Source organism: Argiope bruennichi, chromosome X2 (assembly GCF_947563725.1).
Source record: "Argiope bruennichi chromosome X2, qqArgBrue1.1, whole genome shotgun sequence".
Lineage (NCBI taxonomy): Eukaryota > Metazoa > Arthropoda > Arachnida > Araneae > Araneidae > Argiope > Argiope bruennichi.
The window spans coordinates 44,705,054-44,730,133 of NC_079163.1; the positions used below are offsets into that span (position 1 = coordinate 44,705,054).

The 25,080-nt window shown below is 28.2% G+C and overlaps 1 protein-coding gene across 1 annotated transcript; it reads right to left on the reverse strand.

Moving 5' to 3' along the window:
- Nucleotides 1-108: 108 nt before the first annotated feature.
- Nucleotides 109-23,631, reverse strand: LOC129960686 (trypsin-1-like). The gene is made up of 7 exons (XM_056074255.1): nt 23,486-23,631; nt 20,747-20,889; nt 20,341-20,447; nt 17,612-17,711; nt 7,534-7,723; nt 2,509-2,651; nt 109-480 (listed from the first exon to the last, which is right to left on the reverse strand). The coding sequence occupies exons 1-7, from the start codon at nt 23,604-23,606 to the stop codon at nt 283-285; spliced, it is 1,002 nt and encodes a 333-aa protein (XP_055930230.1). The 5' UTR covers nt 23,607-23,631; the 3' UTR covers nt 109-282.
- Nucleotides 23,632-25,080: the final 1,449 nt, after the last annotated feature.

A 25,080-nucleotide genomic window follows, 5' to 3' on the forward strand; every position in this document is an offset into this window, starting at 1 on the left:
TTTCAGAAAACATTTTGAACGAAAAGTTGCGAATTCATGACTAATGTTACTTACGAAATAAACAAGCAAAGCAAAATGCGGAAAAATAATTTTTATTTATCCATAAATGTTCTCCATATATTTCTTAACATCATGGCACTAATGCTCAAACATTTAGTTCAAATTATAGTGCTCTGCGAATAATGTTTATGTATGTACAAATGTTATAATGACATTTTTATGCCTAAAAAGAATACATGAAATCTTAAATAACAGCATAAATTAGTATGATATGATGGTTCCTTAGAAAGGAAATTTGTTAATGTCATCAAATATGTCTTCAGTTTTTACAATTCTGTTGATCCAGTCAATGTAATAAGACACTTGTGTGTAAACACCAGGGAATTTCGGACGAGCACAGCCTTGACCCCAAGAAACAACTCCCACGATTGATGCAGGTCCATAACCTGATTTCTGAACCAGCGGACCACCAGAATCTCCCTAAAAATAGAAAAATGAATGCGATTGTATTTTGAGGTACCATAATCTGCTTAAAAGTACAATAATAAATACAAATTAATTCAAAATATTATTAACTGTCAGTCATAATCCAGTTCTATATGCAAAAATGTATACAAATACAAATGAAAACTGCATTACTACACTACAGAAATCTCCCTAATTACAAAAAAAAAATCAATACTAGCAAAGATTTAAAAAGAATTTACTATATCAGTTATCGCTGTATTCTGCTGCTACACGTCACGTTACAACGTATAACTTTCATCCGTGACAGATTGTGTTTGCTTGGTTAGCGAAACGAAACGATTATCATCTTTCTGCACGATTGTTTTTAAAGAGTGACATTTTTACGCCTTCCTACGTTTCAGTGACATGCTATCAAATCTTGAAAGACTTTCTTAGCATCATTACTTTTGAACTATCACTCTCAAAGGTACGAAAAAAAAATACAAAATATAATCAGTCTTTCGCCCAAAACTTGTTTATTGTGTTCTTTGTTCTAGATAAGATTCTTTTCTAGTTGTTCTTTTTTCTAGATATAATTGATTGCAGACTTCGTTTTTTTTTTTTTTTGTTTTTTTTTTTTTTACACGTTGATATGTGGAAACCATGGACAAAATTGAATTTGCTCTAAATCTTAACTATATGCATTAAATTCGATAATTTAAAAACGAATATATAAAAATCCAACAATTTTAGAAAATGTATTAGATAGCGAATTCATAAAAGGAAACATATTTTCTCCTTCAATCAATTAAAAGAAATATTAAGTTATCATTCAATACACATAAATTTTTCCTAAATTAAGGTTAAATACTCGGCATAACTACTTGTTTTTAAAGTGTTTCCAGTGTCACAACTAATTACCTTTATTATAATGCCAGTAGAAAGGGGAATAAGGATACAAAAGTTTGGGTACTTGTCTTCGAGCACCTTAATGGCAAACTTTTTCAGCATTAATTGCGCTCTACATCGGTATGTGGTGCTGTTTATTGAGAAAGTGAAAATTTCCAAAAGGACACCGCAAAAGCGCATATAAAATGATTACATAAAACTGCTATCTTATCATAGGTATTCATGAGTATTATATTGATGCTTTATAATTAAATCAACAATAAATATTTATATACTTAAAAAGTGAATGAAAATGAGATCTGGAAGACAGAACACTTAACAAAAGAATGATAATGTATGAGAAAAAGTCGTAATAAGATCTTCAAAAACTTTCTTGCGACAAATTAATTATAGATAACAAATAACTAAATCATTTTAGTAAAGACCGTATTCTTAAAACCTTACTCGAAATAAATGTTCTTGATTTTTTTTTTCTTTTCTATGACGAGTTTCATACAAAAGATGTAGATATATCCTGCACAATGAAACTCCTCTAGGACATTAATTAATATTTCTAGTTGCAATCATGAAAAAATGTAGCAAATAAAGTAGATAACATCTGATTTTTCCCATATTTTAACATAAGTTATTAAACAATTTCTTTCCCATCTATGAAGGTGAAAGCATATTAAATAAGATCAATTAGTTCTTTTTATAGTGTAATAATTTTATTTTTTCATCTATTTAAGTAAATTAATAAATTAGTGTAATCAAGAATACGCCTTTTGGGGGGAGGGATCATAGAAATTTATGACTTTCATTATTATCGATAGATGGCGCTATCATAGGTAAATAATTGAATCGATGAAAAGTTGAAGGATGTTTAAAATTTCTTTTTGTATTTTTAAATCGATTATACAAACATATTTTCAAAATGAAAATAAATTATTGCATTCTTATTTTAATGAGTTGCTTGTTTGTATCTACTTATTTACTAACTTAATATTTTTTTTTTGGTAGAACCTACGAACATGACGGAATATTATTATATCTGAATTAACTACCTTGGGCTACATAGTACGATTCATTTTAATGTTTCTAATAAAAATAATACGAAAATAAAGAAACACAAAGAATCAAATAGCTTATAATGAAAATATTATAGCTTATTACCTGACAGGAGTCTCGCATACCTTCTTCATACCCTGCACATAGCATAGTTTCAACTATAGCCTTACCATACGCTTTTCTGCAAGCATTGTCGGTTATAATAGGAACAGCCACAGCTTGAAGTTTCGTCGGAATAACACGCGATCCTATAACAAAATTAATACATAGATTCTAATTTTTTATCACTTAATGAAGAAACAAAAACAGACCTTATTCATGTAGTAATGTATGATAGGGAACATCATCAAAATGTGCTGGGATATGCATTTAGATAAATTTAGCCAATCAAACTCTTTTCTTTCAAAATATTCGCAATGCATCCGATCTAAACAGATAAACAAAGTAAAACAAAAAGTAATGACTATTATTCTGTCATTTAAAATTATCGAAATATAACTATGACCTGGTATAAATTCCTATTTAGGCAATTGAAGCTCTACTAAAAGTTTTCATCGTATATTTAAGTTCTTAGTACAAGAAAAACTGAAAATTCTCTGAAATTTAGTCGTATCAAGTCATACGATTAGCAAAAACTCTTTGTCTTTCTCGTTCACGAAAACATTTTCATTTTCTTTCTATTGTGTCAATTAGTTACTTCTTATGAGCGGTACAGATGTTGTATCAAAATGTCATTAAAATATCATTCCTTGGAACTAATCTTTATCTCCCCTAATCACTCTGTTTATAGTTTCACTTCCCTCTTGTATCACCATTTTATCTAAGAGTAGATTCATCGCTAACGAAAGAAGACAAGAAAACATAACTCCATGAAGGAACGAGAAATAAAACCCACAGATCTCATCACTCGATGACTTCTAAAAGGTAAAAAAGAATTTCCCTCTTTCATTTTGAAAATATTCATTTTAAAAGTATCCATAATAAATTCCAACTACCCATAACTTTAAAACTAAATTTAATGTCTTAGATTTAAATATTTAGGTTTCAAGTTAAAGAAGGAATCTCGTAGTTCTAAATCGAAGTCAGAGAATGTAGACTATCATGGCAGAAGCAACATCGAAATAGAATAGCTCCTCAAAATTCCATGTATATGAAACTTAAGATGTTGCAACTTATACAAGAAAACTGAATGGAATATTTTTTTAAATAATTACGAACCTTCGATTTTGGATCAAAATAAAGAGAAAACATTAACAATCCGCTGTGGCCCTCATGCCTAATTAACCTATTGCTTGTAATTGGGCAATGTGATTAAAGCTTTTTCTTGTTGTTTTATTAATTGATTTTTAAGTAGAGTAATTGTTAAAACTTCTTCCTCGTTTTAGAGACAATTTGCTCTAGTTCAGCAAATGTTTTTAATATAATGACACAAAATAGCAATAGCTACATGTTAAAAGTAAATTTGAAATCCAAGCTCATATCAATAACTAGACTCCTTCATAATTATGATTCAACATAGTGAAATAGAAAATGATGCAGTTAATTTCTATGTTGCGCATGTTATTTTAAGAGGTAGGTTTTAGGTATAAGATAATGATTAATTTTTTTTATTTACTCTATTAAATTAATCGAAATAATTTTCATTCTTTATTGCGTATGCAAATAACATGAACATTATTTGGAACTAAAATTAGGTAATTTAGATTTACCAAGTAATTTATGTTTATCAAATATAGGAAAAGAAAGTTTTCTATCACTATTTGATGTCCCCATGTTCAAATTGATCCAAACCAAGTTTTAAGGAATCTCTGCTATTTTAAATTCGTCAAAGCGCGTGAGAATCGAGGACAGTGGTGGATTGGTGACTAAGTCTCTATTCAAAAGGTGAAAATCGTAGGTATAAGATCCGATTTCATCAAAGTAAGGTGGCCTAATAAACATTAAATCTTTCATGATAAAACGTCAAAGATTCTCTACAACATTAGAGTCTCAAAGTGAATCTTGGAAAAGAAGGAACAAGCTCAACAGTCATCCTCTTTGTCTAACCAAGATTCAAAACTAAAAATATCAAAATAGCATCCTTTCTGCATACAAAAAGGACGTAAATCAGAATAACTCTGTGTAGTTAGTTGGTGATAGCTGAAGTGGAATGAAATTTAAACAAGTGATCAGAGAAGTGATTTTCGCCCTCCTCCCCCCGCCCATCGCCCAGAAAAACTAAGACAAAATGACTTTCTTTTTTCATGTTATAAATAACGACCGTTTCAATGGACGTTACAGAAATTGAATATTCCATAACCCGAGGACAAAGAAAAAAGATTAAGTGAGTGAAATGATGCGTGAAAATTTTGTTAACACAAAGAAACTGTCTTTTTCCCATTATTCACGCAAAAACATCATTAACGGCACTGAGACTGATGGAAGTAGCAAAGGCCGTGAAGTCCAACAGAGAGAATGAAGATATAGAAGATCACTTACCATCCGAGAAAAAATTTTGTAAATTCGGAAATTAAAAATATGTATTTTATTATTCAAAAGGCTGCATGATTACTATCACCATCAATAATATTATCAAAGAAATATATTCATAAGTTGCTATAGGTATCGGATGAAGCACGACATATTTTTAATCATATTGTTTTTATTCTTAAAAAAATGTTTAAAAAACAACTATTTTTAAAAATTTTATTCAAACAATATAAATTATTATATTAAAATTAATTAGAATATTAGAATTATTTTAGAATTTTTATAATTAGGCTCATATGAATAATTGGTCGGAAATATATCAAGGATTGCGTAATTTTTCGAAAAGTATCTAAATCACACCTCATTTAAATATTCATGCACTAAATCAAAATACCCTCGGATTCAGATGGCAGTCAGTGGCGTAGTGACTGCTAACCAGGGAGATAGTTTTAGATGACCTGGACTGAAATCTGAGTGAGATAAAAACATTAGAAGCATGAAGATAAAAACATTAATGTTTATAGAGGAATATCATGAAAGGCTGAAAAAAGCAAGAGCATATCCAAGGCGTCATTTACATCTATTTAACCACTGATGACTATTGAAAGTAAAAAAATCATATACAGTACACTCCCGATTATCCGCGGAATTGGGTGGCGTGGCCGCCGAGGATAACAAAAATCGCGGATAATCCGAAAAAAGCTAAAAACGGATATAGCAAAAAAGAAAACAGTCATTTCAACTTTAAAAAGTAGTTTTATGTACAATAAAACGTAAAATAAACAGCAGGAAATGTTTAACTAACGCTTAATATTTTAGTATATCACTCAAAACTAACCTAAAATGCATTTTGTTAATGAAAACAGAAAAGTGCTTTGTAAATTAATACATATGTACTGTTTTAATACTGTAATGTATTATGTAATTACAAAAGCATAACTGTAAAACTGCACCTTTTTGAAAAAATCAGTCAAAAAAAAAAAACTTTGTGGGGCAGGCGCGGATAATCGGGAGTCGACTGTATGACCGAATACTCGATCTACGCCACTCATGACAATAAAGAAAACAGCAGCTTATTTAGAAATGATACACAGTCGATAAAGCTGACTAATACAATTTGAAAATGTCAGAACTTATTAACTCCTTTATCTCAGTTTATTTTATATTTAAATATATGATGTGTGGTTCAAGAGACTGTGTTTTGGTTCTTGAAATAAATTTCATATAAGTGAAGTTTGAAATGTTTTTTTTTTATTTATATTTCACGATAATGATGAAATGCTTTATCTATCATAAATCACCATCTTTTATCACGTTTCTCGTTTCCCCGCATAAATGAAACATAATAAAATTCATTATCTTTTGACTTTTTTTCTTAGTATAATTACTCCACCTTCATTTTTTAAACTTCCAAATTTCATGAAAATCAACAGTAAATTTCTTTCATTAATTATCGAGATTATTAACATTGACATGCCACACTCACTGTTTATGGGCCAGATGTGAACCACTACAAATACTTCTGTTGGTATAATTAATATTACAATACAACACAAGCCTCTGGCAATAATTTAGAGAAATTTTAACTTTACATTTTTATATAAATACTGGTCACCAGTGAATATTCTTACTAAAAATATGAGGAACATTATTTAAATTTTTAACCTTTAAAATAAGCTTGATGCGAGATTTAGAGGCATAAAAACTCTTGAACGAGGATAAAAATTAGAGTTTTATAGCTCAAGAAACATTTGCCTCTATAACGACTAAGCTGCACCAATAAGAAAATGTCATCTTAAATTGTTACAGGAGGTTTTGGCGCATGAACATGAATGCAAAAACAATGTCTGCGAGTGCTTCTGAAAAATCCTTTAAATTTAATAAGAAAAATAAGCCAGGAAGCCATGTTGTTTGGAATATTTTATCCCAATTTAGCAAATAAACGTATTTAATACAATTTATATTCGTTTATTATTAAATAATGATTCATTCATTATTGTTCTATCCTTCTATGTAGAGACTCGTATGGGATTGCAAAATAAAATATATGGCGCCGTAGTGCATTTCTCTAGTCACAATAGAGTCACGAGTTGAAACGTTGAAAGGCGTAACCTAAATTTCATAAAATTAGGTATCAATGTTATCAATTTTCTAAGAATATATAGAATACTAAATTATATGTAAATTGAACTAACCAAACTCATAGTTTGATTTCGCAGTGAAAATAAATGTTTTTGATTTTGGGAATTGCTGGTTGAATTAAAGAATTTTGGCTAGACAAGTTTTGAAACACTCTCAGATTTATGTATGAAATTATTTCCGAATGGAAAAATTTACCAATTAAAATATCTATTTACTCTAATGAAAGGAAATACATTTTCTATATTATCCAAAAATGCTAAAATTTATCCTCTATCAAGTTTCACAGTGATTACTGTGAGCGAGATTAAATCCTAAAAGATGACATCAAATATAAACCACTTACTTCACCCCTTGTTCTTTTTTTAAATGTCATATATTTAGAAATAACTTGAGGTTTTTTTTTAATGGAAGCATTTCCCCCCCCCCTTTGAACTGCATATTCTTATAGATTCTGGTCATTTATTTGTCTAGACTTTGGGTACGACATGCTTCACTAACGTTATTAATAACTGCTTTCACCTTCTTTCATTGTTCCCCATCCAGAAACAACAGCATAACCATAAGGCTCATGATGTGGTGGAGGTAGACACGCTGCTTTTAACATGCCATCTGAACGGTCAAGGTCAAAAGATGGTTCGACCTTCAAAAGAGCTATATCGTTCTGAAGAGTCTGGGTGGAGAAGGCCTCGTGAACGTAAGCATCAAAAACCTGAAAAGAAGTGTAAGAGAATCAATTAAATATTCAAAACAATGAATCAGAAAATTTCTTTCTATAAATTAAAAAAAAGAGATTATTCGTGATTTATTTATCATTAAAGTGAATAAAATTCAATTTGATTCTGCTTGTTCGTATCTAAATAAGTAGATTTTTAAATAATTAGTATTATTTCTAAATAACTAGAATACACATAAATTTTATAATATTGATCATGAGAAAGCCAAAATTGAAACCATATAACGTCACGAAAAATGACATTAATGATTGGCCGCCAAACAATGTTAAACCGCGCCTTTGGAAAATATGGCCCAGAACGGTGTGCCTCATACAACGTCCTCACTCTTAATACAATGATAAGAAACGCTATTGGCATTAGGACTGTTTGTTAGCCTCAAACAGCAAAAATGCTGTTACTTAGAAGTTAACTTTTAATTCTACTACATAAGAGAGCTGCATAGTGATTTATGAGTGGGGAAAGGAATAAAAATAGGTTCGATAAAACACCCCTTTCGGAAAAGTCGCATAAAAAAGTGATACAGAAGAATGGGTGAAGATATTCTATTATCATGCGATACTCTATGGTGAGAATAAAATTATTTGTTGTTCACCTTTTCTTTTTCGTTAGACCAAATGGTTCATGGTTATTAACACGTTGATGGACAGTACAAACTTGGTGGCAGTACCTTCTGAGACACAACGAAATTTCATACATTGCCTATAGGCGTAGCGTCACAACGCACAATTATAGAATTATGTGATATGACAGAACGGATTAAGCCGTTTACGTCGTAAGGCGTTCTGTCATATCATTTTCATGAGCTTGATGCCTGAGGGCGTTCTATCCATCAACGTGTTAAGTTACTTATTTGAAATTATCATGAAAAATGCAAATAAATAATACAAAGTAATAATAATAATGAATAACACATTCTAAAATAATACAAAGAAGTAATAAGAAAATTGTATTGCAAAAAAGTCTCAACAGTAATTTTACATTTATCTTTAACATCAGACATGAGGAAGAGCATGTAAGGAACTAATAGTTTAAGAGGATTTAAAACTACATTATAAAGTCTGAAATGTTTAAATCTCTTGTAAATCTTAATCTTTATTTACTTATTTTTCTTTTCTTAAACCATTTTGAGTAGATTTTCTTCTCAAAAAAGAAACATAATTATAGTTTTATTCTTCCGCAAAGAGATTTAGATGTTTGTTTGTTTGGGGTTTAATGGCGCAAGAACCATATTTGGTTATACTGCGCCACTGGAAGATTTAGAAACATCAGTAAGGAAAGTATGACAGAAGCGATATTTTTTGTTGTTGTTGTTGTTGCATCAGTTGCATAATAACTTATGGCTATTTTTATGATTTATTTGATAGATGAATATTTAAAAAAAAATCAATATCTCATTTAAGTTCTGCGTTGTAACATTTTTCATTATCTGCAATTAGAATATTTCTTGATATAAATAATTTCGTATAAACATCATGCAAGAATTATGAAAGCTCAGAAAATGTGAGCGTTGTAGAGAACTTTAATGCCACTTCATATTCTTGGAACTAAAATCGTGAAGATGCCCTAATTGAGGAAATCAACAAAGATGTGAGAGAAAGCAAGATGTAAGCGTTTAAAGAAACATGTGGGGAAAATATTTTTCAGATTTCAAAAAAAAAAAAAAAAACTATGATTGCATTTGAGTTTTGTACTATTTTGGGCAAATCTGAAGGATAAATCGAGGTTAAAAACTAATACAAAGTATATAAAATGAGACGCAGAAAAAGAATACAAAATTAGTGTCAATGGTCCCCGAAACTTTCTGGCGCACTCTCTAATAAAGGCGTTATTTCCATCACTATTTTCGCATAAAAATTGTTGATCTTGGGAAATGCCATGTGTGATCAGATTTTTATTTTCAGAGTCCCACACATGTGTGCCTCGTAATATAGTAAAGAAATCCGTTATTTTGTATTCTTAACCACGTTCCATAGGCCAATAATTGTTACGAAAGAGCATATTAACATATCAGATTTGGCTACCTTTCTTTCTGCTTTGGAGACGATTAATCGTTGGGATGTGATTGATAAACAAGTACAAGAAAACTGAAAATATCTGTTGGACATCTTTTTTCCGAAAAATTGAAACCAAAATTTGACACAGAACTACAATTCGATTCACAAGATCACGTATTAAATTTCATTTATTTAAGTCACTGCTTTTTTGAGTAATCGCATTTACATGCACGCTAAAATACTCACCGACAGACCCTTTGACGGATTTGATCCCTAAGGTCTATACTTACATGCTAATTTTTATAAGAATCTATACTTAGATGCTAATTTTGATAAGGATCTACATCTAGATGCTAATTTTGATAAGGATCTACACTTAGATGCTAATTTTTATCCAACTGGCCCTTTTCGTTAGACAGTTGTCATGTTCGCGTTATTCGGACATCATGACTGCAGACTTCCTCAGTATGGATTTCATTAAAAATTTGATAGAAGCTTACAAAATTGGTGTTAAGACTAAACACAGAATCTCATCCATCTAGCTCAAAGCGTTTTTGAGTTATCATGTTCACAGAATGACATGATTCCAAAACTGTGCTTTTCTTGCTGAGGGAGGTTCTGAAACATTGATATTCGTCAAAATCTCAAGTTCGAATTATGAAGCCTGAACTGAAGCAGACGAGTCGTCTTGTCAACTAATGCTGCGTTTCAGAAAAGGAAAAAAAAAGAAAGATCGAATGAAAAACTCGTGATTAATGTTCCTGAGATTGAAAAATCAAGGAACAAACTCAAAACAACAAGCAATAAAACAGACAAAGTCACTTCGATGAAGCTGGAAAGAACAGAATTCTAAAATGTGCTTGGAATATCATTAACTTAGAAAATATTACTAAGCAGGAAATAATAAAACCAAAATTAATAATTTTTATCATATTCGTAAATAATAGGGTATTATGGGAAACATGACAGAGAAATTTTTAATAGGTAGAGGCTCGAATCTCAAGCTGAAATTTTAAGCATCCAAACAGTTTTTACTTCGGAGAAAAATGGTTAGTCTAATTTCGAAAGGACTATAAATCTGTAAAGTGGAGGCTCAAATCCCTGGCTAGGATTCGAGCTCTGGATGGGATTTGATTACAGTTCTTATCTATTTATTTTATTTTAAAAATTTATATTTCAGATGTCAAATAATTATCATTAATAACTTAATTTATATAAATGAACAGTCACAGGAAGTCTGAAAATCAGAATTTTCTGAATATGCTGGTGAAACATTTAGTATATTTACAACTCTAATTATAAAAACACTCACAATTCTAAAGGTAACGAACAATTCTAAACGAATATTTGAAAAGAGAATATGTTTTTAAAACGCCTTCACTTTACGTCGAGCATTTCAATATGCTAATTAATGCATGAAAAGTAAAAATATAAAATATTCTTTCTTTTTAGATCCTTCCAAAAAAAATTCATCCCAACTTCCTGTTCCAGAGAACTTGCAACTTTCACTGTTCAGCTTATCGTTTCATTTCTCTTTTTTTTTTTTTTTTTTTTTTTTTTTTTGCGTGACTGTTATGCTCGGATTGACAAAAAAAGAGGGTTCCGCGACTGTTAACATAACCTTAAATTCGAAATCGTTTCTTGTTCACGTCTTAAATGATCTTCCGCCTGTGTTTATCGATCATCTCACTTGACCTAACAAGTCACTGAATAAGTAAGAAAGTAGATGACACGCGACATAGCTGAGTTTTTTTAACCGCATATTAATCGATTTTTAAATGGAAAGAACTGTTTGAAATGTTAATGTAATTCCCACGTTATCTATAAGGAAGGCTTTAAAATTTAATAACGATCTCTATCATTTTAAAAATAAACTTATTTTTATTGATAAAGCATGTGTGTCTAATCGCAAAAGAGAAAAGTTTTAATGAGGCTTTAAAAATACCTCTCCAATGTCGAAAATGTTTAGACATATCTATATAGCCGCAGTACACCTCGAGCTGACAGTACGTAGGAATCTAAGAGTGGCGGAATGACAAGAGAATGACGTAATATGTGTTTTAAAGCATACTTTTAAAAAAATCATTTTTAATATCGAATAATATTGGCAGAGGTTTGAAACTAAATTCTGTTTAAATCTGTCTATCCAATTACCTTAGGATCAGATTTGAAACTATTTAATTCGAAATTGAAACTATTACTATTTGTAACTATTATTTATTAAACTTTCGTACTGTCAACTTGAATTGCCAATGCGATGAATAACTATGATTATGACTATCTATAATTGAGCACGGCTACTGAATATTATTCGAGTTATAGTTGCAATGATGATCCAACACGCAATTAGAGACAAAACGCTTTGTAGCTTTCTGTCTGAAATTTCTTAACGTTTGTTTCATGTGTAAGCTTAAAATTATATTATCTTTCATGCCTTTCTTTTCATTGGACCTCATATCAAAATTATACTAATTCTCAGTAATTATATTACTCACAGTAATTAGCTTCAAAATGATAAGCTAATATAAGAAATCAAATCAAGTAGAGTACTCCTTGCTTAATCTAAGATTATTAAGTATGGACGATAAAAAACTATTACTATTGAAACTAAACTATTGAACGTGTTTTTAAACATTACGTATCTAAATTTCGGTAAGGTTTTTCTTTTCCTTCTTTTGTTTCCCACAAGCGAAGTTAAATTCAAGATGAAAAAATACATAAAAATATTGTTTTAAAAATCTTAGAAAACTAATTAGAATCGTTCAGTGATATAAAATATTGTTGGCTGAGGCCATTTACTTTTAATGTTGAAACAAAATGGCTTTAAGTAGGAGTATCATTAATTTAAAATTAAGAAAAATTTTATTTTCACTGTCAAAATTATACTAAATGATATATAAATTTTGTCTACTATAATAAACAAAAGAGATTTGGAGAAAAAGTAAATTCGATAAATTTTCCAGTTGAATCTCTTAATGGTTGTATCTGAAGTAAGTCAATTTTTGAGAAGGAAATAAAAAAAATCCATAAATCAGTCGGCAACAACTTTCAAAACCATAAAATGAAACATCTATTGCAGAGTAACAAAACAAAAGATAAATGTAAACAATCTATTTTTATTTTGCTGTCATAATATTTCAAAATAAGAAATGATGATAGCTATAAAAAGGTTAATTTAGGACTTTTGAACACATGGATTCTATATAAATATTTTATAGAACTTATTAATCTGCCATATTCCACTATGCTTTAATAATAATATTTCAAGCGCCAAAAATGCATCCTCTACAGCTTTTCGAATTATTGCTTTATTTATTGAAGTTTCAAAGTTTTTCTTAGTATTTTTTATGAAGAATATTCACTTTACTGTTACATAGTTATATTACAATTCTCTTTGGGTAATTCAAAATGTTTTAAGTTCAAGCTTATTTAATATAAATTAGTATTAATTAATGCCTTTTGTGACTTCTGTGTCTTTAAAAGTTTCCAAATCGAAAACTCTTCAGTAATTTTTTTTTCATCAAATAAATCATGAAAAAATCTTTTGAAATCATGTATATCTATTTAATTTTAATTCACGTAAATATATCAAAAATATAACTAGAACTTTATGATTACTAATTAATTAATTTTTCATGCCAGATAGATAGAATTGTGGGAAGAAAAGAAGATGGTAATGATTTTTCTCAAGCAAAAATTGCGAAAACACGAAAATTTTCCGCTTTCCATTCCTAATTGATCGAGTCTTTTTCAATTTCATAAATTTCACATTTAAGCTATGTTCAGTGTAGATTTAATTAAATTCCCTTTGTAATTTTGTTTCATGGTTTTTGTTGAATTTTAGTCATTTTGTTTCATAGAATGTTTTGTTCGTTCCTAATTACTGTTAAGTACTATATATTTAATTTTTTCATGCAACATCGTTATTTAAACTAACTAATTAATTGGACTTCCAATTCAGATAATAATTGCTGACTTATTACAAATGTAAATATTTATTTTAAAAAGGCCATTTGAATCTGCAGCGAGCTAGAATTTTACCAGCTGTGCCTAATTAGTGAAAAGAAACCGCATTGTATACTTTTATTCATTAAAATTATTCAACTGTTACATTTACAAAATAATTAATCGTGGATCTATAGCATTTTCTACTCTTTATTAATTAATCCATCATTCTTTTAACTTTATTTGTAAAATAATGATGAAAAAACAAAAACAAAAAAAGAATATCGTTATCAAACTTCATTTTATTTATTTTCAGGCAACGTTAAAACTTCCGTTTATTGTTTTTAGCGTTTATAAGAATCATCTTGTAAGAATTTAGATTACATATCTTATCAAGCTAGAATGTTGTCAATAACAATAAAAAATCATCAGGAATACAACTGAATGAAACTGTGAAAATTCTATCCATAGAACTCTTTTATATACCCAACAGATAGGTTCGAGGGAAGGAAAAAAGTGACTAATGATTTTTTTTCAAACAGGAATTGGAAAAAACTATAACATCTGTAACATTTTTCTACTCTTTGGTAATTAATCCATCATTCTTTTAGATTTATTTGTAAAATAATGGTAAAAAGGCAAAAAGAGAATCTCGTTATCAAACTTCATTTTATTTATTTTTAGACAACGTTAAAACTTCCGTTTTAGTCTTTTTTTAGCGTTTATAAGAATTATTTTGTAAGCATTTAGATTACTTTTCTTATCAAGATAGAATGTTGTCAATAACAATAAAAAATCATCAGGAATACAACTGAATGAAACTGGTGAAAATTCTATCCATAGAACCCTTTTATGTGCTCAATAGATAGGTTCGTGGGAAGGAAAAAAAGTACCTAATTTTTTTTTATTTTTTTTTCAAACAGGAATTGGGAAAATCAGGAAATGTTCAATTCCCTTTATTTATAAAATACTGGTGAAAGAGAAAAAAACTCGATATTAGACTTCATTATATTTAGATTCCAGATAGCATCAACGCTTCAGTTTCAGTGTTGTTTTTTAAGTATTAATAACAATCATTTTGTTAAACTTTAGACTACATATCTTATCTTTATACGATCTTGTCAACAACAATAAACAAAGTGTTAAGAATTTATCTCACTGAATTTGGTGAAAATTCTATCCGCAGAGCCATCGAACGGAAAGTAGTTACTTTTTTTCACTCTATTTGTTCCGCGTAAGTGATTTCCACAGGAGCAATTCACTCAAATGATCCACTTGTTGTCGAATAATCGCAGTGTATCTTACCAGATTCAAATAATGCACCATTGGCTACGATTGAAATTGTCATAAAAGTCGTGCCTCAAATTACTTTTATAAGTAGTTATTTCAATGTGAAAAAAACGTACGGAATTTCTATCTAAAAGAAAACACGTCTACTTATTTTTAGAATGAAAATTTGGGACTTATTTCTAAAAACCATCGTTAGATTTTCTTATTTTTATTCCTAAATACATTCTTTTTCTACACTATATAGCTATAACTTAGTTTAGTTTTGTCCATAAAATTGCGCGAATGCATTAACTTCTGTAAAAAAATATAGAAATAAATATTGTGACATTTTCTCCGAAACAAGATATTGAATTGATATATTTGTAAAGATTTTTTACTTCCTGAAGAAAATCGTTAAAGTATTATTTATATCTTTATGTCAAGATGTTCAATAAAAATAACATTTTCAGTAAAATAAGAAGTTGTTATTAAATTGAAGGAATTTTATTGCATGCTTATTTTATATACTTATTCTAAACTTTTTATGCCTAACTAAAATAAGTCATATTTAACGTTTTAGAGTGAGGAATTAGTAATTTCATGGGGAAGATATTAGGTACTCGTAATATTTTTCAAATAAAGAACTAAAAAATTACATCTCCGAAAACTATTTCAAAAATTAATGCTAGGTGACCTGCTTTTTAAATTTAAAATTAAATTAATACTATATAAATTAGCCATCAAACAGCGCTTAAACTGAATATACCAATATAAAAACTGTGTCTACCTTTAAATTTGGGAAAATGGTTATTTACTAATAATATATTTGGGGGGGGGGGAAGTTTAATGTAATTTATAAGATTAAATGTTCAAATCTTAGAAAATTTCTAGCAATAAAACTAAATACATGACAAAATTCATAATAAATAATATTAGTAAGATTCAAAACACTTGCATTAAATATATTGGCATGTGGGCTCAAGCATATCAAAATCTTTAATGGAAAAGGGAATGTATAATAAAATTTTGTTTATTCTCTTCAAACAAATCTTTACACCCTTAAAGAATAGTAAGCAGCATCAAAACATCCTTAATACGTGCTTTTTTTTTTTTTTTTTTTTTTTGCTACACAAAAGAATTTTTTTAAAAGTATCACACAATACAAGTACATTTCCTCTCAGTAAAAGAATGCAAAACAATTTTCAAGAACTCAATCAAGAAATTTTGAAAAATGCTAAATATTTAGCTATTAAAGATGAAGACGGGTATTATATAGAGTAAGTTAGTTACCCTTTAATTTTATGTGAAAATGAGTACTGAAATTCGTTTTACTTATTTAAATGACAAATTCGTGATAAGATTGTGTTAAAGAAAAAGTATGTACACTAGATTATTGCTGATTCTGGCAACAGCAACTACTATTTAAACCCCTATTACCATATCAGTTGAGATGCTTTAAAGCAGCTCAAAATTTTCACGCATATAGTTGAGCTCAGAAATTAAATCTAAATTACGCTCTTTCTTTTTAAATTAGTTAGAATTAACGTTTCCGTTTACAGATTAGATCGTAACAAATATGTACAAAACAGAATTTAGACGAGAAGATATTCTTTCCTGGGATTCGAGTCTAAGAAAGAACGCATCAATATGTCCTGCCTTAGCAAAAACTGATTTATTTCATCAGAATTAGGTTTAATTATGTCTAATTAAGAGTTAATTTCATGGAAAATATTTTCAAGAAAAAATAATTCATGTTAGTGCTACTAATGAAAATAAAAGTTCGTCTATGTACTTTTATAATTGTACAGTAAATAAACTTTCTTACTAAAACATTGAAAGTATATAATAATGGGAGCCATTTCAAAAGGGTTCTTATTTCTTTTTTTTTATTATTCTAGATATCTTTTTGAAATTCACACTAGAACTTCGAAGTCATAACAGATTTTGAAGAAAATGATTTCTCTTAATTTCATACTGAAATTTATTCAAACCTCAAAGAAAGAAATTCCTTAATTATTTTTCTTTTTTTAGTCAGAAAAACTATCTTTTACTTTCCTTACTTAAAAGATTAAGACCTTTTTTAGTTTATAAATCAACTCAACTTATTTAAATATTTTTTTAATTTGATCGATTTCCTTTAATTATTTGCCTTCAAAAAGGTTTGTTAAAGCTAATCAAGAGTGTGGTACTTTTTTCTTCTTTCAGAGTTACAACCGCTTGTTATAGAACTGGAACCTGGTGCGTTTAAATGATAATTTTGAGGAAAGAATTCAATTTTACATGTATATTCAAAATTGTAAAAATAAGTGGCATCGATAAAATTTACTGAATTTATTACTGAATTTTTTCTGGAATTTTCGGTATTAATATTTTTTAAATTTTTAATAGACGAATGTATATAAATAATTCCTTTGCTTGCTGCTATTTTTTTTAACTATCTTAGCATTAATTTTTTAAACATTTTTTTACTGTGTTTTCTTGATCTTAGTGTTTATTATAATCCGATACAAAACAAATATACAATTTTAATTACACATATGAAACAAAATCTTATAGCGTTAACGTTTCATAAGATTTTTCCTTATTAGAAAGTTCGAAAGATTCATTTGTCTTAGGATGAATCGTTTAAACGAAATGTAACTTTTCAATACTTACCTTGTGTACAGAATAACTTGATTCAGATAAACTTCTAACTTTGTTTTCGTCTAATAAATCGTTAGTTCCAGCTACTACTCGGTATTTTAAAATCTTCGAACTATAAGGGAAGAAAACATATAAATTTTAAAAATTAAATTCATAATGTTTTTAAAACTCGCTTTTATTATTATGCCAAACATCAGAAATTGCTTAATTCTAATCATTTTTTTACCTTTCAATCTTGAGATTAATTCTCCAAACTCTCAACCAAATGGCGTTGAGTGAATTCTAATTCAATTAATAATGGATTGATAATTAAATGATCCTAAAAATATTAAAATCATTTCAAATTGAATCTGAATGAAATCTAATTCAGTTAATTACTGATTGATAATTATATGATTTATTGATCCTCAAAATATTAAAATATTGTATGGCTATAAAGAATATTCAAATATACCTAATTGCAGCCCTCCAGCATATCAACAAGCGAGTAAAAAAAATAATTATAAAATCCCCACTTTACAAACATGAAACTATTCGTTAAATAAAAATGTTTTGAAGCAATGAAATGCATAAGTTGTTTAACAGAAATTGACTGAATGCCTTATCCCTTTTCCTAACGCTTTATTCTTGATTTCACATTCACATTAAAAAAAATTATAAAAATAAAATATTTAACAATGAAAACTATGTGTAAAGCTGAATTCAAGTAAATTTTCAAAAATTATAGTATATACCAGAGCAATTTTGAAATCACGATCAATGAACGCAAAGCATTAATATATATGTTACCGCTAAAGTATATAATGCAGTTATTTCATAGAATACCTAGTTATTCCATGAAATAACTGATCGTGTCCGTTAAAGTGTGTAATATGTTATTAATTTGACAGTTTAACTAGTTATTCTATGAAATAACTAGGTATTCTATAAATTAACTAATGAGAGACAGTTAAAGTGTAAAATAAACAATTTATCTAAAATGAAATTAAACTAATGATAGACAATTAAAATGAAAAAGAAGCAATTTATCTAATTTATGCAGCGTATAAATGGTATTTATGGAAACGTGTCATAAAATCCTTTGTTACAACAAGGATTACTAAAATGACACTTGGAATTACAAAGAACATTATTTCTAAAACAAAAACATTTTTTATTTCTAAAACAAACAAACAAAAATATAAGTGCAGTAGGGGTGGAAGGTAAATGTATTTGTCGTGCGAGATATATGATATAGATTATTTTACACTTTAACGGGCTGCAGATCGTTATTCTATGAAATAACTAGTTAAACCATGAAATACAAGAGAGTTTTACACTTTAACGGACACAACCAGTTATTTTATGGAATAACTAGGTATTCTATAAAATAACGGATTTCATACTTTAACGGTAACATATATAAGTAATCCTGATATACTATCATCATTTTCAGAAGGTTCATTTACTTTCCTTTAATTTTTTTAACAGAAATAATAAAAATACACTTCTTATAAATCTTTGAAATACTTTGTTCATACTTCTATTCATTTTGATTTAAAAAATAATTTGTTCAATCACACAAATTGTTCATTGGTATTATTTCAACAAGTTTTTAAAACTAAAAAACAATCGTTAAACACATTAAAAAATAATTAAAAATAATTAAATAATTTTTATAATAATTAAAAAAGATGTTGCGGTTATATATGTAATTGGAACTGTAGAAACCGGTTAAGGAACGATATCGCAGAGTGATTTGTAATATTGGCCACATTGGAGAGTTACCATAATGCACTGTACAGTAGGTTTAAGATAACGTAGTAAATTTCAACGAATTTTATAAGTCCTTCTGAATATGTAGCTTTGATAAAGAAGTCATATCCTTAATATACCAGCTTCATCTTCAGGTGGGGTTCAGTGAATTTCAACCTCGATGTAAAGTCAGCAAAGATAAAAGATCTTCATGCTCTATTGGTCTACTTTCTTTCGATGACAAATTATCAGCCAGAAAATATAGCTAGCGGAATAACGGTAATTGTGAAAAAGATACGATACTTTCCAAGCCGATTATATGTTAATTTATTATCAAAAAGAGAATATTTTAAACAATGAGTAAGTAAAATTTATCGTTCCAAGCGATAAATTGATAGGAAATAGCTGTTTGTCCTAGCATTGTTCATGGTCTAAAAAATCAAGACAGATACTAATATACTAGAATTAAAAGCTGTTTCATTTAATAGACGAGCTGAGATTCATATTAAAAATATTCTTTTCCAAAATTGTAGTTTTTTACATTTATACCACCAATATCTCAGTTTTATGTTAGTTTCAAGTTATTTTATGTTAGTTTTAGTTATGTTCCTTTCCAGTTTAGATGGAATAGTGTAATTTTTATTTATTTTGAGAAATATTATGACATTCACATGAGACAAATAAGAGCACATAAAACTGACAGAGCTGACAGCTTAGAAGAATTAGAAGCAAAATTATACGCAATTGTTATTCTCGTGAAAAGAAAATAATTCATTAAATAAGACGTCTGTGAAATAAGAAGCTCTAGGAATTAAAGAAGGGTGGTATTAATTGTATAACGACTGATTTCTGGTTGAAAAAAATGGAGAGATATTTCCAATTTTTTTGCAAAAGAGGAATCTAAAAATTATATCATGATTCACATACTTTGAGATTTTTCGATCATTAAAAACAAAAAAGAATGTTTACTTGAAAGTTAAATCAAAGAATATTTTTGAAACACTTACATGCGAATACAATGAGCAGCGGTCAGAACCCAATCTTTGGCTATTATAGTACCTCCACAAATATGATAAATGCCGTTGTTTTTCTCGAAATGTCTTTGAATGGAAACCTAGATAGTTTTAAATTATTTTATTCATTTACATTAAGAACAAATTATTAATAATTAAAGGACTAAAATAATTTTATTCATTTACATTAAGAACAAATTATTAATAACTAAAGAGCTAAAATAATTTTATTCATTTACATTAAATATAAATTATTAATAACTAAACAGCTAAAGTAATTTTATTCATTTACATTACGTATAAATTATTAATGACTAAAGAACTAAAATAATTTTATTCATTTACATTAAGAATAAATTATTTTAATCGAATGATGTTAGTAGGTAGGTATTGTGAATACCTGCCACGGGAATTCTCCCTTATCGGCGTCTCTTCCTCCTACAATGAAACTTTCCTGCTCATCTGTTTGATATTGACTTCGTTTAGATATACCACACGTCGATGATAAGGAGTCTGATTTCCAAAAGTTTTCCAAAAAGGACCCTAGAAATAAAATATATTTTTGGTAAATTTTTATCCTTTAACTAGGAGTTATAATGTGTTATTGTATAGCACGGATCTCTTTAATTTGATGCAAATTATTGGTGGTCATTGAGATTAAATTATCATCATTAAAAAATATGCGTTTTCATTTGGTAAAATTTTATTGATTGGAATTCAAATTAACTATAAAGGAACAAAAATTTCTTTTAGAATTACTAATCCATTAGAGTTTCAAATTACGAATCTAATGAATTTTTCAACATGGAGTTTCCAAAGATTCTGAAATGGTAAATTAGTACCGGGTGATTAAAATTAGTTTATTTCCATTCACAGCGCTATAGAGAAAAAGCTAGCTGTCACAGTAAAACAATTTCACTGCAATACGTTTCTAAACAAGGTAAAAAGAAATGTGTAAATGTAATATAGATAAGATAACAGAGAATCCTTAATATAAACATGATTGAATTGTAGTTATCGTTAAATATATTCTGAAATGCATGCCACCGAGATATAATATTCTCACGACAAGACGTTCGTTTTCGTCACTCTGAACAGCTGTAACTGAATTCCTGCACTATAATAGAGTTAAATTTACAAATCCGATTATCACAATTTCTGCGTAACCGATTAAGTGTTCCGATTCCCTTTCATTTTTCCCTTTTATCTGAAAGCAATTTGAATCAATCATATATATGGTAATTTAATAAACATGAAAATTAAATTTTCTGCCGCTTTTTGAAAAAAGTTTTCAGAACAGTTATTAACAATTAATAACTTCCTTAATAGGAAATGAAGCGAAGGAAACTCTAGATGAAGGGAAATCTAGGTATCTAATCTAGTTGAATTATGAATTTTTTAATGTTTTTATTCTATGCATTGAAAGTAAATAATGAATAACAAACGAAGTAACTACGTTAATTAAAATGATACTTCAGTTAACGTAGTGTTAAATTTGAAATTTCAATCACGTTATAAGAAACAGTTTCCCTTAAAAATTTTGTTGAAATTAATAAAAAATAGTAAAATTAGAAATTTAATTTCGAAATCCATACTCAAATATATGAGCTGAGTTTCATTTCACCATTCGTCACTTCAGTTATAATAACCATGTACACAGAGTGAAAAAAATATCCAAAAAATTGTTTCATTTTTGAGAAAAAAATATCTTGGGAAAACAGTAGATTTGAATTTTGAATTTCCTTGATTTCAAAAAATAAAAATAAAATATTACTAGAATTACTAGAATAAAATATTACTAGATTAATTCCATTTTTTAGAAAAAAATTCATTGTCCATTGAAAAGTTCGAGCAAGTCTAAAATGATTCATAATAATATGGACAAGTCATGAACTAAGCTCTTTACACATCAGAGCTTTTATAATATAAGGATAATAATTATAATTAAAATTCCAGTTAATTTTTTATTTAATTAATGATAAATTCGTGGGGTCACTTTATGTCACCAAAATTTTTAAGTATAAAGGAAACTCATATAATGTTTAAGTATAAAGGAAACTCATATAATGTTTAAGTATAAAGGAAACTCATATAATGTTTAAGTATAAAGGAAATTCATATATTTGCATGTATTGTGATTCTCGCATATCGTCAGTGGATTTCGGGAGAGGAGTAGAAGATTTGAAAAAAAAAACTAATATGAGGAAGAAAACGTTTTGTTGTTCACTTCCTCACTAGATAGACTTTCTTAAAATTGAATTTCAAATGTAGTGGCATTTTTTTTCTTCCATATTTTGATTCTTAAGATAAAAACTTACGTATAAGTATTATATATTAATTGCATGAAAGTTTGCAAGGTAAATAATAATCGAATATTATAATAAATTTATACTTTTTTTTAAATAATCGGCTTTATCTTTCAGCACGATTATATTTTACGGATAGCTAGAAGACTAAATCATTCACGAAATTTCCTTACATACGTGATAACTGCTTTTGTTCTGTTACTGTATATTAGTGCATTTGTTCTGTTACCGTATATTATTGCATTTGTCTTGTCTCATTTCAACACTTTAACCAAGTATGTAAATTTGAAAGTTAGAAGTTAACTAAATGTTTTAGTGTTAACGCATAAATTATGCCAAAAAACTGCATAAGATTTAAAACAAAATTACTCTGTGCAAAATGAGATAACGAATTAGATAAAACAAAAAAATTTCAATTCGGAAACAATTCAAGTATTATTAAATAAATTCGCAATATGACTTTACTACATTAGTTGCTAAAAAATAATATCTGGAAAATAAGGTCAGGGATATAAGATAAAAAGGATGAAAAGGGCAGTTATTAAAATAAGAAAAAAGTCTTATATTGTAAAATATCTTGCATCTTTTGAAATTAAAATCTGTAAGTATTTAACTTATGATATTCATCTTGGAATGTAAGTAAATTTTTATTTCTAGTTATTTCAGCGATATGTGTTCTAAGTTTTGGATTTCCAAGTAATTTTGTGTTGAAATATAAACAAAATTTAAAAAAATATATATTTAAAAATTAATTTTTTTAAAAGTATATAAAATAATTTAACAAAGATGAAAAAAAATATCTGCATTAGGGAAACCATAAGCATCCAACGTACCATGAGAGCCAACGAGAAGTCCTTGAAATATCAAATACCATAACATTTCCGATATGCGAGGAGAAAAACCAAGCTGTATTTTCAAGAAGCGTTCAGGAGTGAAATGAAATTTTTCTTTCATTGATACTTCAATCGGCACTGAAGGAAACAAATTAACTTCCTTTTCCAATTTCAACTTCCTCGGATCAACGGCAACCATGCATGCATACTAAACATTCTTCTCATGCGAATTTCAAGTGAAAAACCATTATTACTGAAGAAAGGTCCGAAGCTTTCAGTTTTAGGATCGGGGAAAGGAAATTTGGTTAATCTAAACAGAGTTGAAGAGAGAAAGTGGATTTAATGAAGCGTATCAATCTGTATAGTTCCTGAAGATAGGAATAATAATAATAATTTTTTATATTATGTGTAAATTTTCTGCTCTGTGTTTTAATTCAGAGACAGTACGTATCATGTTATACTATATGCTTCATTTTATGAAGCTAACATGTCGGAACTGATTGAAAAAGAAACAAATAAAATAAAATATTAGGAAATTAACAGTAATATACAGTAATCAATAAACAAACTTCTATTTAGCGAAATTTTTATTTAGAAATAATTCTGTGCTGAGCTTTGAATTTGAACGGCATTTGCATACTATTTATGGTCCACACTAGAAAAAAAATTCTTCATAAAGTAGTCTTTTCGATTACTATTATTATTACCTCTCTCTTTTTCTTTCTTTTTTTGTAACATTCCAGAAACTTTTCATTTGTTAAGCTAAATCAATCATATCGACTACCGTGAAAATGACATTATTGGAAGAAATGAGAGTTGTTGAAAAAGACCTAGAAAAGTTTAATTTTCTCCACGTTGATGAAGGCATTGTGATTGCTAAAAATTTTACTAAACATCATATATTATACAGTATTAACTGAATGCAATGAAGATTCTATAATGTGTTTTAGTCTGCACAAAAGTATGAAAATGTTCATGTAAATCTTAAAAAGAAGGAGAAAAGATTGTTTGCAGTTTATAATATGTTTTAAAGAGAATAAGTATATTATAGACTTTGAAGTTTCTTAATTTCTTTTTTTTATAACTTACAGATTTTTGTTTAATGAATTTTCTTTATAACGAAGTTTTAAGTGCAAAGATAGAACTTCATTAGGCAGAGAGTAGTACTTCATGCTAAACAGAGAGAGGTACTTTATACTAAGCATGCAGCACAATTCTTTTTTCTCGACCTTTTGTGGTAGAAATTTTCAGCTTTATTTTTCCTGCTAAAAATTTTATGCCTTTAAAATTAAAATTTATAAGTATTAATAAGTAATGGCAAATAGACAGACAGTAGAGTAGCGAATCATAAGAGTTATTTAGCAAATCTAATTCAAAATATTTAACTCTAAATTACGCAATGATTCATAATTGATTTATTAACATTTTTGCTCTTTTCAATTAATTTTCAATAATTTGATTTATTCAATATTTATTTACAGAATCTATGACTTGAAGAAAGTAAATTCCTAGCAAGGAACCTTGAATATAAGGATTAATATTACTAATTAATTAATTTTCTTTTAAGAAGTAAGATCAAAATTAAGGGGTAACCC